The sequence below is a fragment of the Panulirus ornatus genome, chromosome 11 (assembly GCF_036320965.1).
Source record: "Panulirus ornatus isolate Po-2019 chromosome 11, ASM3632096v1, whole genome shotgun sequence".
Lineage (NCBI taxonomy): Eukaryota > Metazoa > Arthropoda > Malacostraca > Decapoda > Palinuridae > Panulirus > Panulirus ornatus.
Genome location: NC_092234.1, coordinates 43435332 through 43448349, shown reverse-complemented (window position 1 = coordinate 43448349; position 13018 = coordinate 43435332). Strand labels below are relative to the sequence as shown.

The window sequence follows — 13018 nt, the reverse complement described above, 5'->3', positions numbered from 1 at the left end:
GTACTAGGTTTGCGATGCAGCCTCAAACAGCCTGGTTAAGCGTTGGGACAACACGACAGCTTGGTCCCGGACCCCCAGCTGTGAGGGGTAGAAGACCTCCCAAACCATCGTAAGGTAAGGTAAGGTCCCAGACCCCCAGCTGTGGGGGTAGAAGACCTCCCAAACCATCGTAAGGTATACGTAAGGTAAGGTAAGGTCCTAGACCCCCAGCTGTGAGGGTAGAAGACCTCCCAAACCATCGTAAGGTAAGGTAAGGTCCCAGACCCCCAGCTGTGAGGGGTAGAAGACCTCCCAAACCATCGTAAGGTAAGGTAAGGTCCCAGACCCCCAGCTGTGGGGGTAGAAGACCTCCCAAACCATCGTAAGGTATACGTAAGGTAAGGTAAGGTCCCAGACCCCCAGCTGTGAGGGGTAGAAGACCTCCCAAACCATCGTAAGGTAAGGTAAGGTCCCAGACCCCCAGCTGTGAGGGTAGAAGACCTCCCAAACCATCGTAAGGTAAGGTAAGGTCCCAGACCCCCAGCTGTGAGGGGTAGAAGACCTCCCAAACCATCGTAAGGTAAGGTAAGGTCCCAGACCCCCAGCTGTGAGGGGTAGAAGACCTCCCAGACCAATCTAAGGAAAGGTCTACATTGAGGGTCTGTGACGTTAATGTCCTCCGCCAACCCCAGCCAGTGTCAGGAGGTGGAGGAGGGAGGAGGTGGGTCGTGGCGGTGGTGTGTGTGTGTGGGGCTGAGGGGGGAGTGTCCACACAGGCAGACAGTAATCACCCCACGTCACTCTTCATGACCATGGCAGCCTGACAGGAACCACACACACACACACACACACACACACACACACACACGATACGTACACAGGAAGGCACAGAACGAACAGAGAAATCTTGAACAACAGTGTGTGGTGGACAAGTAGGGGACAATCCAAACGTTTTCTATCAAATTCACGAGAAGTGAACAGTTTAAGGAGCAGCTCAGCTCAACAGGGAAGACCTGCTAAGGATGGTGTAAGGGGACGTCAGGAACTGAATAATTAACGCAAAAAACGTTTTCACAGTGGAAGATTCTACGACCCCAGTCCACTTAATTATAGGAAAAAAAAAGGAATTAATGATTGTCTTCAAACAGGATGTAAAATAATGACATTATCCCGTATATGTGGTAGTGTTCCAAAACTTACATTTCATAATGATAATGATAATAATGATAATAATAATAATAATAATAATAATAATAATAGTAATAATAATAATGGTAATGATAATAATAATAATAATAATAATAATAATAATAATAATGATAATAATAATGATGATAATAATAATGATAATAATAATAATAATAATAATAATAATATTAATAATAATAATAATAATGGTAATAATAATAATAATAATAATAATAATAATAATAATAATAATAATAAAAATAATAATAATAATAATAATAATAATGATAATAATAATAATGATAATAATAATAACAATAATAATAATAATAATAATAATAATAATAATAATAATAATAATAATTCATAATTCAGCGTAATCATCACATTTTTCATTCTTGTTTCAAGTCTCGTTCTTATGTCTACGTTCCATTCTCTGTGTGAGCTGCTGACGAAGGGAACACCCACAACAGCGAATGTGAGGGACTCCGACCCTGAATCACGAACAGATGTTTCGAGTCTTTGATTCGAATTATCTGAACATCCATGGAATACCTGCCATTGCGAATGTGAGGGACTCCGACCCTGTTTCATGAACAGATGTTTCGAGTCTTTGATTCGAATTATCTGAACATCCATGGAATACCTGCCATTGCGAATGTGAGGGACTCCGACCCTGTTTCACGAACAGATGTTTCGAGTCTTTGATTCGAATCATCTGAACATCCATGGTCACGTGACGCTCGTAGAGTCTCGAGAATAAACGGGACATTAGCTTGTTGTACTGGTCTGATGGTCACCATGGGAACAAGATAATGATGACGTGATCATTACTGTAGTTTGGTTCACCTGTTCATATGTTCTCCTACTTGTTCAAATGTTCTCCTACTTGTTCAAATGTTCTCCTACCTGTTCAAATGTTCTCCTACTTGTTCAAAAGCTCTATCTGGCCAAGTGTTCTCCTACATGTTCAAATGTTCGCCAACCTGTTCAAATGTTCTCCTCCCTGTTCAAATGTTCTCCTACCTGTTCAAATGTTCTCCTACTTGTTCAAATGTTCTCGTACTTGTTCAAATGTTCTACTTGTTCAAAGGTTTTCTTACCTGTTCAAGTGTTCTCCTACCTGTTCAAATGTTCTCCTACTTGTTCAAATGTTCTCCTACTTGTTCAAAGGTTCTATCTGGCCACATGTTCTCGTACCTGCACTGCGCGCCACCGAGCGCACACAGATCCACGCACGGGGTAAGACCCAGTCATGCGCATTGCCCCGCGCATCCCTCCCCACATGCCTGGGGGGGGAGGTAGCCAGAGGCGCATGTCTCGCCCCGGGGCCGTTGAAACAATGTTGTTGTTTACACACACACACACACACACACACACACACACACACATGTAAATCTTTTACGCCAAGGTATAAACAAAGGGGTCCGGTGTTGTGGCCTCGTTTGAAATGACTTTGAAAGCGAAGTGTAACCTCACAATCACTGTCTCTCTCCCTCCATACTGGTGGCCAGCCAGTCGTACACGGGGGCGTCTTATTACACACCCCACACCACCACACCCCACACCACATCACACACCACACACCCCACACTACACACCCCACACCACACACCCCACACCACACACCCCACACCACCACACCCCACACCACATCACACACCACACACCCCACACTACACACCCCACACCACACACCCCACACCACACACCCCACACTACACACCCCACACCACACACCCCACACCACACACCCCACACCACACACCCAACACCACATCACACACCACACACCCCACACCACATCACACACCACACACCACACACCCCACACCACACACCCCACACTACACACCCCACACCACACACTCCACACTACACACCCCACACCACACACCCCACGCCCCACACTACACACCCCACACCACACACCCCACACCACAGTGTCTGGGGTGTGTGTTTGTCAGCTGGAGGTAGTCGTGTGTCTGGGGTGGTGTGTGTGTGTCAGCTGGTGGTCGGAGTGTCTGGGGTGTGTGTGTCAGCTGGTGGTCGTGTGTCCTGGGGTGTGTGTGTCAGCTGGTGGTCGTGTGTCTGGGGTGCGTGTGTCAGCTGGTGGTCGTGTGTCTGGGGTGTGTGTGTGTCAGCTGGTGGTCGTGTGACTGGGGTGCGTGTGTCAGCTGGTGGTCGTGTGACTGGGGTGCGTGTGTCAGCTGGTGGTCGTGTGACTGGGGTGCGTGTGTCAGCTGGTGGTCGTGTGACTGGGGTGCGTGTGTCAGCTGGTGGTAGTCGTGTGTCTGGGGTGTGTGTTTGTCAGCTGGAGGTAGTCGTGTGTCTGGGGTGTGTGTGTCCGCTGGTGGTCGTGTGTCTCTGGGGTGTGTGTGTGTCAGCTGGTGGTAGTCGTGTGTCTGGGGTGTGTGTGTCAGCTTGGTGGTCGTGTGTCTCTGGGGTGTGTGTGTGTGTCAAAACACCATAATCGTCTGGGGTGTCCGTCAGCCGGAGCCACATAAACCAGCTGGACACTAGGAAAACTTTCCACCACCTCCTCCTCCACCTCCTCGTCTTGAATTGCGTTAATTATCCACACTAATTACCCTCAACGTTACTCTAGAAAAGAGTCATCTCTGACCACCTCATTATGTGATCTCACCCCCGACCCCAGTCTCATGTGGCGTCAACAACTGAGGAATTTTCCTACTTGGTGATACGATAAACCAACTGCACAGTGTATTACCACAGTGACCGAGATGTGCACACACACACACACGCACGCCTTAACAAGATGTTAAGATACTTTAATGGCTTTCCATGACGTGAGCTGGATATATATATATATAATATATATATATATTATATATATATATATGGAGAATCACATGTTTACCAAATGGCGTCCTAGCTTCGTCTCCTCGATGTATATCAACTGACTGTTATATTTCTCTCTTGTGTCTCCCCTGATGATGTGATTATTACACGAAAGTGCACTAGGGAACTTATCGTGTTTCATTTTCCCCGTGGACTCATAGGAATACGTCGAATATGTACGCATCGTTCCTCTACCGCCTCCTCCAGCACCTTCCGTCTGTGTGCCCCCAGAGAGAGAGAGAGAAGAGAAATAAGGCTTTTAAATTGGATAATGGAAGGTCGTGGGAAGCCATTTTATTTTTTCTTTTCTTTTTTTTAAGGGCCATTAAACCCAGTGGTTATTGTCCACTTAAGAGACGTGTCTGGGTCGAGTGGGAGGCCTCGCTCAAACTCATAGCAATAGGGGGGGTCGACACTGATTGCCTGGCAAGCAATATGTAGGCGAACACCTGGGGCACACCTGGGGCTGGGTGACGACTCCCACCTCACCCAAAGTCGACAAACATGTGTCTCCCATCTAGGGTGTGTCGGAGTGTCTGGGGTGTGTGTGTCAGCTGGTGGTCGTGTGTCTGGTGTGCGTGTGTCAGCTGGTGGTCGTGTGTCTGGGGTGTGTGTGTCAGCTGGTGGTCGGAGTGTCTGGGGTGTGTGTGTCAGCTTGGTGGTCGTGTGTCTCTGGGGTGTGTGTTTGTCAGCTGGAGGTAGTCGTGTGTCTGGGGTGTGTGTGTCAGCTGGTGGTCGTGTGTCCTGGGGTGTGTGTGTCAGCTGGTGGTAGTCGTGTGTCTGGGGTGTGTGTGTCAGCTTGGTGGTCGTGTGTCCTGGGGTGTGTGTGGTCAGCTGGTGGTCGTGTGTCTCTGGGGTGTGTGTTGTCAGCTGGTGGTCGTGTGTCCTGGGGTGTGTGTGTGTCAGCTTGGTGGTCGTGTGTCTGGGGTGTGTGTGTGTCAGCTTGGTGGTCGTGTGTCCTGGGGTGTGTGTGTCAGCTTGGTGGTCGTGTGTCTGGGGTGGTGTGTGTGTGAAAACACCATAATCGTCTGGGGTGACCGTCAGCCGGAGCCACATAAAAGCTGGACACTAGGAAAATTTCCACACCCCTCCTCCTCCACCTCCTCGTCTTGAATTGCGTTAATTATCCACACTAATTACCCTCAACGTTACTCTAGAAAAGAGTCATCTCTGACCACCTCATTATGTGATCTCACCCCCGACCCCAGTCTCATGTGGCGTCAACAACTGAGGAATTTTCCTACTTGGTGATACGATAAACCAACTGCACAGTGTATTACCACAGTGACCGAGATGTGCACACACACACACACACATCACCCAAACAAATCAGTCTGGCGCTGACGAAAATGGGACTTCCTCTTCAGATCCAGCAAAGTCGTCTCTTTCAGAACAATTACTCCTTATCCCCGCGGACCGATCCCTCCCTCCCTGTGTGGGATACTTGCTCCCAAGCCTATGGAAGGGAGAAGGGAAGGGAGAAGGGAAGGGAGAAGGGAAGGGAGAAGGGAAGGGAGGGGAAGGGTAAGGGGAAGGGGGTGTTCAAGCAACCCCCCCCCCCCTCCAACACGTACTAAACTCAGTTCGAATCCAAGCCAATCCCAGCTCTCGCCTACCCAAGTTTGACCCCGACACCCTGACCCCTTCCTTGACCTACGCTCATTATCTGTCCACATTTCCATTTTCTACACCATATCACTTTGGTTTCTGCTCTTGTGAGCCACTCACCATAAACCTGAGGGAGGCGGCAGAGCCTGCCATAATGATTTGTACGGCGGTGGCAACTCGAGAGTGGGCCGCTTTGATATCTCTTTCTTTCCTTCCATTGCCACACTCTGGGTTTCACTATCCTCTCCTGTCTGTCCTTCACCACAGGGATGTTTTTTTTTTTTTTTTGTTTTTTTTTTAAGGGCCATTAAACCCAGTGGTTATTGTCCACTTAAGAGACGTGTCTGGGTCCGAGTGGAGGCCTCGCTCCAAAACTCATAGCAATTTCAGGGGGGGTCGACACTGATTGCCTGGCAAGCAATATGTAGGCGAACACCTGGGGCACACCTGGGGCTGGGTGACGACTTCCACCTCACCCAAAGTCGACAAACATGTGTCCCCATCTAGGGTGTGTCGGAGTGTCTGGGGTGTGTGTTGTCAGCTGGTGGTCGTGTGTCTGGGGTGTGTGTGTGTGTGTGTTGTGTGTGTGTGTGTTGTGTGTGTGTGTGTGTGTTGTGTGTGTGTGTGTGTGTTGTGTGTGTGTGTGTTGTGTGTGTGTGTGTTGTGTCAAAACACCATAATCGTCTGGGGTGACCGTCAGCCGGAGCCACATAAACCAGCTGGACACTAGGAAAACTTTCCACCACCTCCTCCTCCACCTCCTCGTCTTGAATTGCGTTAATTATCCACACTAATTACCCTCAACGTTACTCTAGGAAAAGAGTCATCTCTGACCACCTCATTATGTGATCTCACCCCCGACCCCAGTCTCATGTGGCGTCAACAACTGAGGAATTTTCCTACTTGGTGATACGATAAACCAACTGCACAGTGTATTACCACAGTGACCGAGATGTGCACACACACACACACCCCACACCACACACCCAACACCACATCACACACCACACACCACACACACACACACACAACACACACACACACACACGCACGCCTTAACAAGATGTTAAGATACTTTAATGGCTTTCCATGACGTGAGCTGGATATATATATATATATTATATATTATATATATATATTATATATATATATATAATAATAATAATATTAATAATAATAATAATGGTAATGATAATAATAATAATATTAATAATAATAATAATGGTAATGATAATAATAATAATAATGGTAATGATAATAATAATGATAATAATAATAATATTAATAATAATAATAATGGTAATGATAATAATAATAATGGTAATGATAATAATAATAATGGTAATGATAATAATAATAATAATGGTAATGATAATAATAATAATAATGGTAATGATAATAATAATGATAATAATAATAATGGTAATGATAATAATAATGATAATAATAATAATGGTAATGATAATAATAATAATGGTAATGATAATAATAATAATGGTAATGATAATAATAATAATGGTAATGATAATAATAATGATAATAATAATAATAATGGTAATGATAATAATAATAATGGTAATGATAATAATAATAATGGTAATGATAATAATAATAATGGTAATGATAATAATAATAATGATAATAATAATAATGGTAATGATAATAATAATGATAATAATAATAATGGTAATGATAATAATAATAACAATAATAATAATAATGATAATAATAATAATAAAATAATAATAATAATGATAATAATAATGATAATAATAATAATAATATTAATAATAATAATAATTATAATAATAATAATAATGGTAATGATAATAATAATAATAATGATAATAATAATAATAATTATAATAATAATAATAATTATAATAATAATAATAATTATAATAATAATAATATATATATATATATGGAGAATCACATGTTTACCAAATGGCGTCCTAGCTTCGTCTCCTCGATGTATATCAACTGACTGTTATATTTCTCTCTTGTGTCTCCCCTGATGATGTGATTATTACACGAAAGTGCACTAGGGAACTTATCGTGTTTCATTTTCCCCGTGGACTCATAGGAATACTCCGAATCATGTACGCATCGTTCCTCTACCGCCTCCTCCAGCACCTTCCGTCTGTGTGCCCCCAGAGAGAGAGAGAGAGAGAGAGAGAGAGAGAGAGAGAGAGAGAGAGAAAATAAGGCTTTTAAATTGGATAATGGAAGGTCGTGGGAAGCCATTTTATTTTTTCTTTTCTTTTTTTTAAGGGCCATTAAACCCAGTGGTTATTGTCCACTTAAGAGACGTGTCCCTGGGTCGAGTGGGAGGCCTGGCTCAAACTCATAGCAATACAGGGGGTCGACACTGATTGCCTGGCAAGCAATATGTAGGCGAACACCTGGGGCACACCTGGGGCTGGGTGACGACTCCCACCTCACCCAAAGTCGACAAACATGTGTCTCCCATCTAGGGTGTGTCGGAGTGTCTGGGGTGTGTGTGTCAGCTGGTGGTCGTGTGTCTCTGGGGTGTGTGTGTCAGCTTGGTGGTCGTGTGTCTCTGGGGTGTGTGTTTGTCAGCTGGAGGTAGTCGTGTGTCTGGGGTGTGTGTGTCAGTGGTGGTCGTGTGTCTGGGGTGGTGTGTGTGTCAGCTGTGGTCGTGTGTCTGGGGTGTGTGTGTCAGCTTGGTGGTCGTGTGTCCTGGGGTGTGTGTGTCAGCTTGGTGGTCGTGTGTCTCTGGGGTGTGTGTTGTCAGCTGGTGGTCGTGTGTCTCTGGGGTGTGTGTTGTCAGCTGGTGGTCGGAGTGTCTGGGGTGTGTGTGTCGGCTGGTGGTCGTGTGTCTGGGGTGTGTGTGTCAGCTGGTGGTCGTGTGTCTGGGGTGTGTGTGTGTCAGCTGGTGGTCGTGTGTCTGGGGTGTGTGTGTGTCAGCTGGTGGTCGTGTGTCTGGGGTGTGTGTTTGTCAGCTGGAGGTAGTCGTGTGTCTGGGGTGTGTGTGTCCGCTGGTGGTCGTGTGTCTCTGGGGTGTGTGTTTGTCAGCTGGAGGTAGTCGTGTGTCTGGGGTGTGTGTGGTCAGCTGGTGGTCGGAGTGTCTGGGGTGTGTGTGTGTCAGCTGTGGTCGTGTGTCTGGGGTGTGTGTGGTCAGCTGGTGGTCGTGTGACTGGGGTGCGTGTGTCAGCTGGTGGTCGTGTGTCTCTGGGGTGTGTGTTGTCAGCTGGTGGTCGTGTGTCCTGGGGTGTGTGTGTCAGTGGTGGTCGTGTGTCTCTGGGGTGTGTGTTGTCAGCTGGTGGTCGTGTGTCTGGGGTGTGTGTGTCAGCTGTGGTCGTGTGTCTGGGGTGTGTGTGTCAGCTGTGGTCGTGTGTCTGGGGTGTGTGTGGTCAGCTGGTGGTCGTGTGACTGGGGTGCGTGTGTCAGCTGGTGGTCGTGTGTCTCTGGGGTGTGTGTTTGTCAGCTGGAGGTAGTCGTGTGTCTGGCAACCCCCCTACCCCCCACAACCCTCTTACACACGGAAGCAACTCTCTCTCTCTCTCTCTCTCTCTCTCTCTCTCTCTCTCTCTCTGAGAAACAATTTAGATTCGTAAAACGCAGCGGGGGGTTTCAACTAACCTCTACTCCCCCTCCCACCCCCCCAACCCTTCAATCGTATGTGGCACTAATTCACTCATTCCAACCACCTCTATATAACGTATGATGGGCCTCAGCTGCATAACCCCCCGCACACACACACGCACACACGCACACACACACACACACACACACACACACACACACACACACATCACCCAAACAAATCAGTCTGGCGCTGACGAAAATGGGACTTCCTCTTCAGATCCAGCAAAGTCGTCTCTTTCAGAACAATTACTCCCTTATCCCCGCGACCGATCCCTCCCTCCCTGTGTGGGATACTTGCTCCCAAGCCTATGGGAAGGGAGAAGGGAAGGGAGAAGGGAAGGGAGGGGAAGGGTAAGGGGAAGGGGGTGTTCAAGCAACCCCCCCCCCCCTCCAACACGTACTAAACTCAGTTCGAATCCAAGCCAATCCCAGCTCTCGCCTACCCAAGTTTGACCCCGACACCCTGACCCCCTTCCCTTGACCCTACGCCTCATTATCTGTCCACATTTCCATTTTCTACACCATATCACTTTGGTTTCTGCTCTTGTGAGCCACTCACCATAAACCTGAGGGAGGCGGCAGAGCCTGCCATAATGATTTGTACGGCCGGTGGCAACTCGAGAGTGGGCCGCTTTGATATCTCTTTCTTTCCTTCCATTGCCACACTCTGGGTTTCACTATCCTCTCCTGTCTGTCCTTCACCACAGGGATGTTTTTCCAATTTCAACCAAAACTGATAAATAGGCCATTATTTTTTTCTTTCTTTTCTCTCATTATTTTTCCCTCTCTTTAAACGCTCTCATATTCCAGTTACGGTCTGGCCTTGACGTGAACTTCCCGCCGAGGAGTGGAGCCTCCGACACAAGGAGAAATAGAGACGAGAGAGAGAGAGAGAGAGAGAGAGAGAGAGAGAGAGAGAGAGAGAGAGAGAGAGAGAGAGAGAGAGAGAGAGAGAGAGAGAGCATCGTGGAATGTACTGGATCACCTAACCTAACCTAACCTAACCTAACCTAACCTTTCGCCAGAGAGTCCCACACCAAGACAAAATAAGACAAACTGACAACTGGTAATTACCAGAATCTCATTCAGAGGCAGACAAGATACCATTCAACAAGCAGTTCACATGTTACGTAGGGCCAGATACCATTCAACAAGCAGTTCACATGTTACGTATGGCCAAACCTTGTATCATGCCTCTCAAGTTTGGCCACCCAGGATAAAGGCGTACAAAGAGCTAATAGAGAAGGTCCAGACGAGGACAACGGAGGTGGTTACCTCAAAAAATGAAGTGAGGTGAGTTACAGTGAGAGGTTAGAGGTCATAAATTTGTTCAACCTGGAAGAGAAAAGAGTGAGAGGTGATCTGATCATACTGTGAATGTGGACAACATACAAAATTCAAAAAACCTATGACGGAGGACAATGTTCAACATACGGGTCCCCCCAAAGGTGGAGAAATAATCCATCATACTCACGATCTCACACTTATTCATTGACTCACACACCCTCCGGAGCCACGTACTCATCTACATCCTTGTAGCGGAGGTAGAGGACCTCAATGACTCACTCAGACAGCCCACACTCACCCCTGGGAGCCACGTACGTACTCACCTCCGCCGTTCTTGTAGCACAGGTAGGGGAAGCGCCACACGTTTCCGATGCCAATGGCGTTGCCCACCAGGGAGAGGATGAAGTCCAAGTGGTTGCTCCACGTACCCCTGAGGGCCGTCTCGCTCTCCATGGCCAGCTGGCCCGCGTCGTTGGGCGTCTGCGGGAGGGAGGTGCCGTTCAAGCCGTACTGGGTCATCTCCATGCCCCCGCCTTCGCCTCCTCCTCCGCCTCCGCCACCACCTCCGCCTCCGCCACCTCCTCCTCCTCCTCCTCCTCCGCCGCCGCCGGCAGACTTACTCTTGTTTTTCTCGTCGCTTTCCATGACGGGGGGCTGCGGGGGTGTGTCCTCGTCTGTTATGGTGCCCGCTGGGGTCTGTGGCCCTGGGCTACACGTGTGCTGGGTGTGGCTCTACGCTCCCTCTGCTGTGGCGCTGTGGCAGGAGTAGTGAGGGGCTGTGGTGGTGGTGGTGGTGAGCCGTGTGCTGTGATGGTGTCAGTCGTAGGGATGTGTGTGCTGTGTGTGTGTGTATGTGTGTGTGTGTGTGTGTGTGTGTGTGTGTTGGTGCTGTGGCCGCCCAGGTCCCACAGAACGTCTCACAGCATGCGGTCGGGGGAACTGTGGTTCGTCTTGTCACTCGATCCTGCAAGACAGAAAGAAACCCCAGTATTAGACCACAAACCTTCAACGCCAGCCATACACCATGCAACAACTGCATATATATATATAATACAACACGTGATACAATTGTCAACATCGACCATACAGCATACAACAATTGTATAGATATAATGCAGTACTTGTGATACAACAGTCAACATCAACCATACAGCATACAACACCCGCATATATATATATATATATTACCACACAGTCATACAACCATATAACAACACCACCATACAACATGAATTTCCACTACAATATACGGATACAATAAGAGTGAATACATCTCTATAATAATACAATCAGTGACAATAACACCTACGTATATATTTTTCCCCTCCCTGGCTCAAGCAAAATGCATTACAGTACACCTCAAGTGCACGGTGCCTTCTGCAGGCACGACTTAAGAGATCATTTCCGTTCAAGACTTAATGATTATATATACATATTTTTTTTCCATACTATTCGCCATTTCCCGCGTTAGCGAGGTAGCGTTAAGGACAGAGGACTGAGCCTTTGAGGGGAAATCCTCACTTGGACCCCTTCTCTATTGTTCCTTCTTTTGGAAGATTAAAAACGAAAGGGGAGGATTTCCAGCCTCTCTCCGCCGCTCCCTCCCCTTTTAGTCGCCTTCTACGACACGCAGGGAATACGTGGGAAGTATTCTTTCTCCCCTATCCCCAGGGATAATATATATATATATATATATATATATATATATATATATATATATATATATATATATATATATATATATGTGTGTGTGTGTGTGTGTGTGTGTGTGTGTGTGTGTGCGTGTGTGTACTGGAAAGGATCACAATTTTGCGCGTGATCAAGATATTCCTATGAGTCCACGGGGAAAATGAAACACGAAAAGTTTCCAAGTGCACTTTCGTGTAATAATCACATCATCATCAGGGGAGACACAGGAGAGAAATATAAGTCAGTTGATATACATCGAAGAGACGAAGCTAGGACGCCATTTGGTAAACATGTGATTGTCCAAGAGAGAGAGAGAGAGAGAGAGAGAGAGAGAGAGAGAGAGAGAGAGAGAGAGAGAGAGAGAGAGAGAGAGAGAGAGAGAGAGGAGTGACTTGGGACGCTAAGGGTGAGGTTCGAACTGCCCAAGACTCCTCAGGATTCTCCATGAAGACGGTCACAAGGGCGAGACGCTCTGCCCTGCCCTGCTCTACTCTGCCCTGCCCTGCTCTGCCCTGCCTTGCTCTGCTCTGCTCTGCCCTGCCCTGCTCTACTCTGCCCTGCCCTGCTCTGCTCTGCCTTGCTCTGCTCTGATCTGCCCTACCCTGCTCTACTCTGCCCTGCCCTGCTCTGCTCTGCCTTGCTCTGCTCTGCTCTGCCCTGCCTTGCTCTACTCTGCCCTGCCCTGCTCTGCCCTGCCTTGCTCTGCTCTGCTCTGCCCTGCCCTGCTCTACTCTGCCCTGCCTGCTCTGCTCTGCCTTGCTCTGCTCTGCTCTGCCCTGCCTTGCTCTGCTCT

The 13018-nt window shown here is 47.4% G+C and overlaps 1 protein-coding gene across 1 annotated transcript in view; it reads right to left on the bottom strand.

The window, feature by feature from the left end:
• The window catches only part of Gat (GABA transporter), a 103019-nt gene that overhangs the window by 69065 nt on the left and 20936 nt on the right, over positions 1-13018 (bottom strand). Inside the window, exon 2 of the mRNA XM_071666852.1 lies at positions 10860-11500. Within this exon, the coding sequence (XP_071522953.1) occupies positions 10860-11181 (322 nt within the window). The 5' untranslated portion in view covers positions 11182-11500. The remainder of the gene's footprint in view (positions 1-10859; positions 11501-13018) is intronic.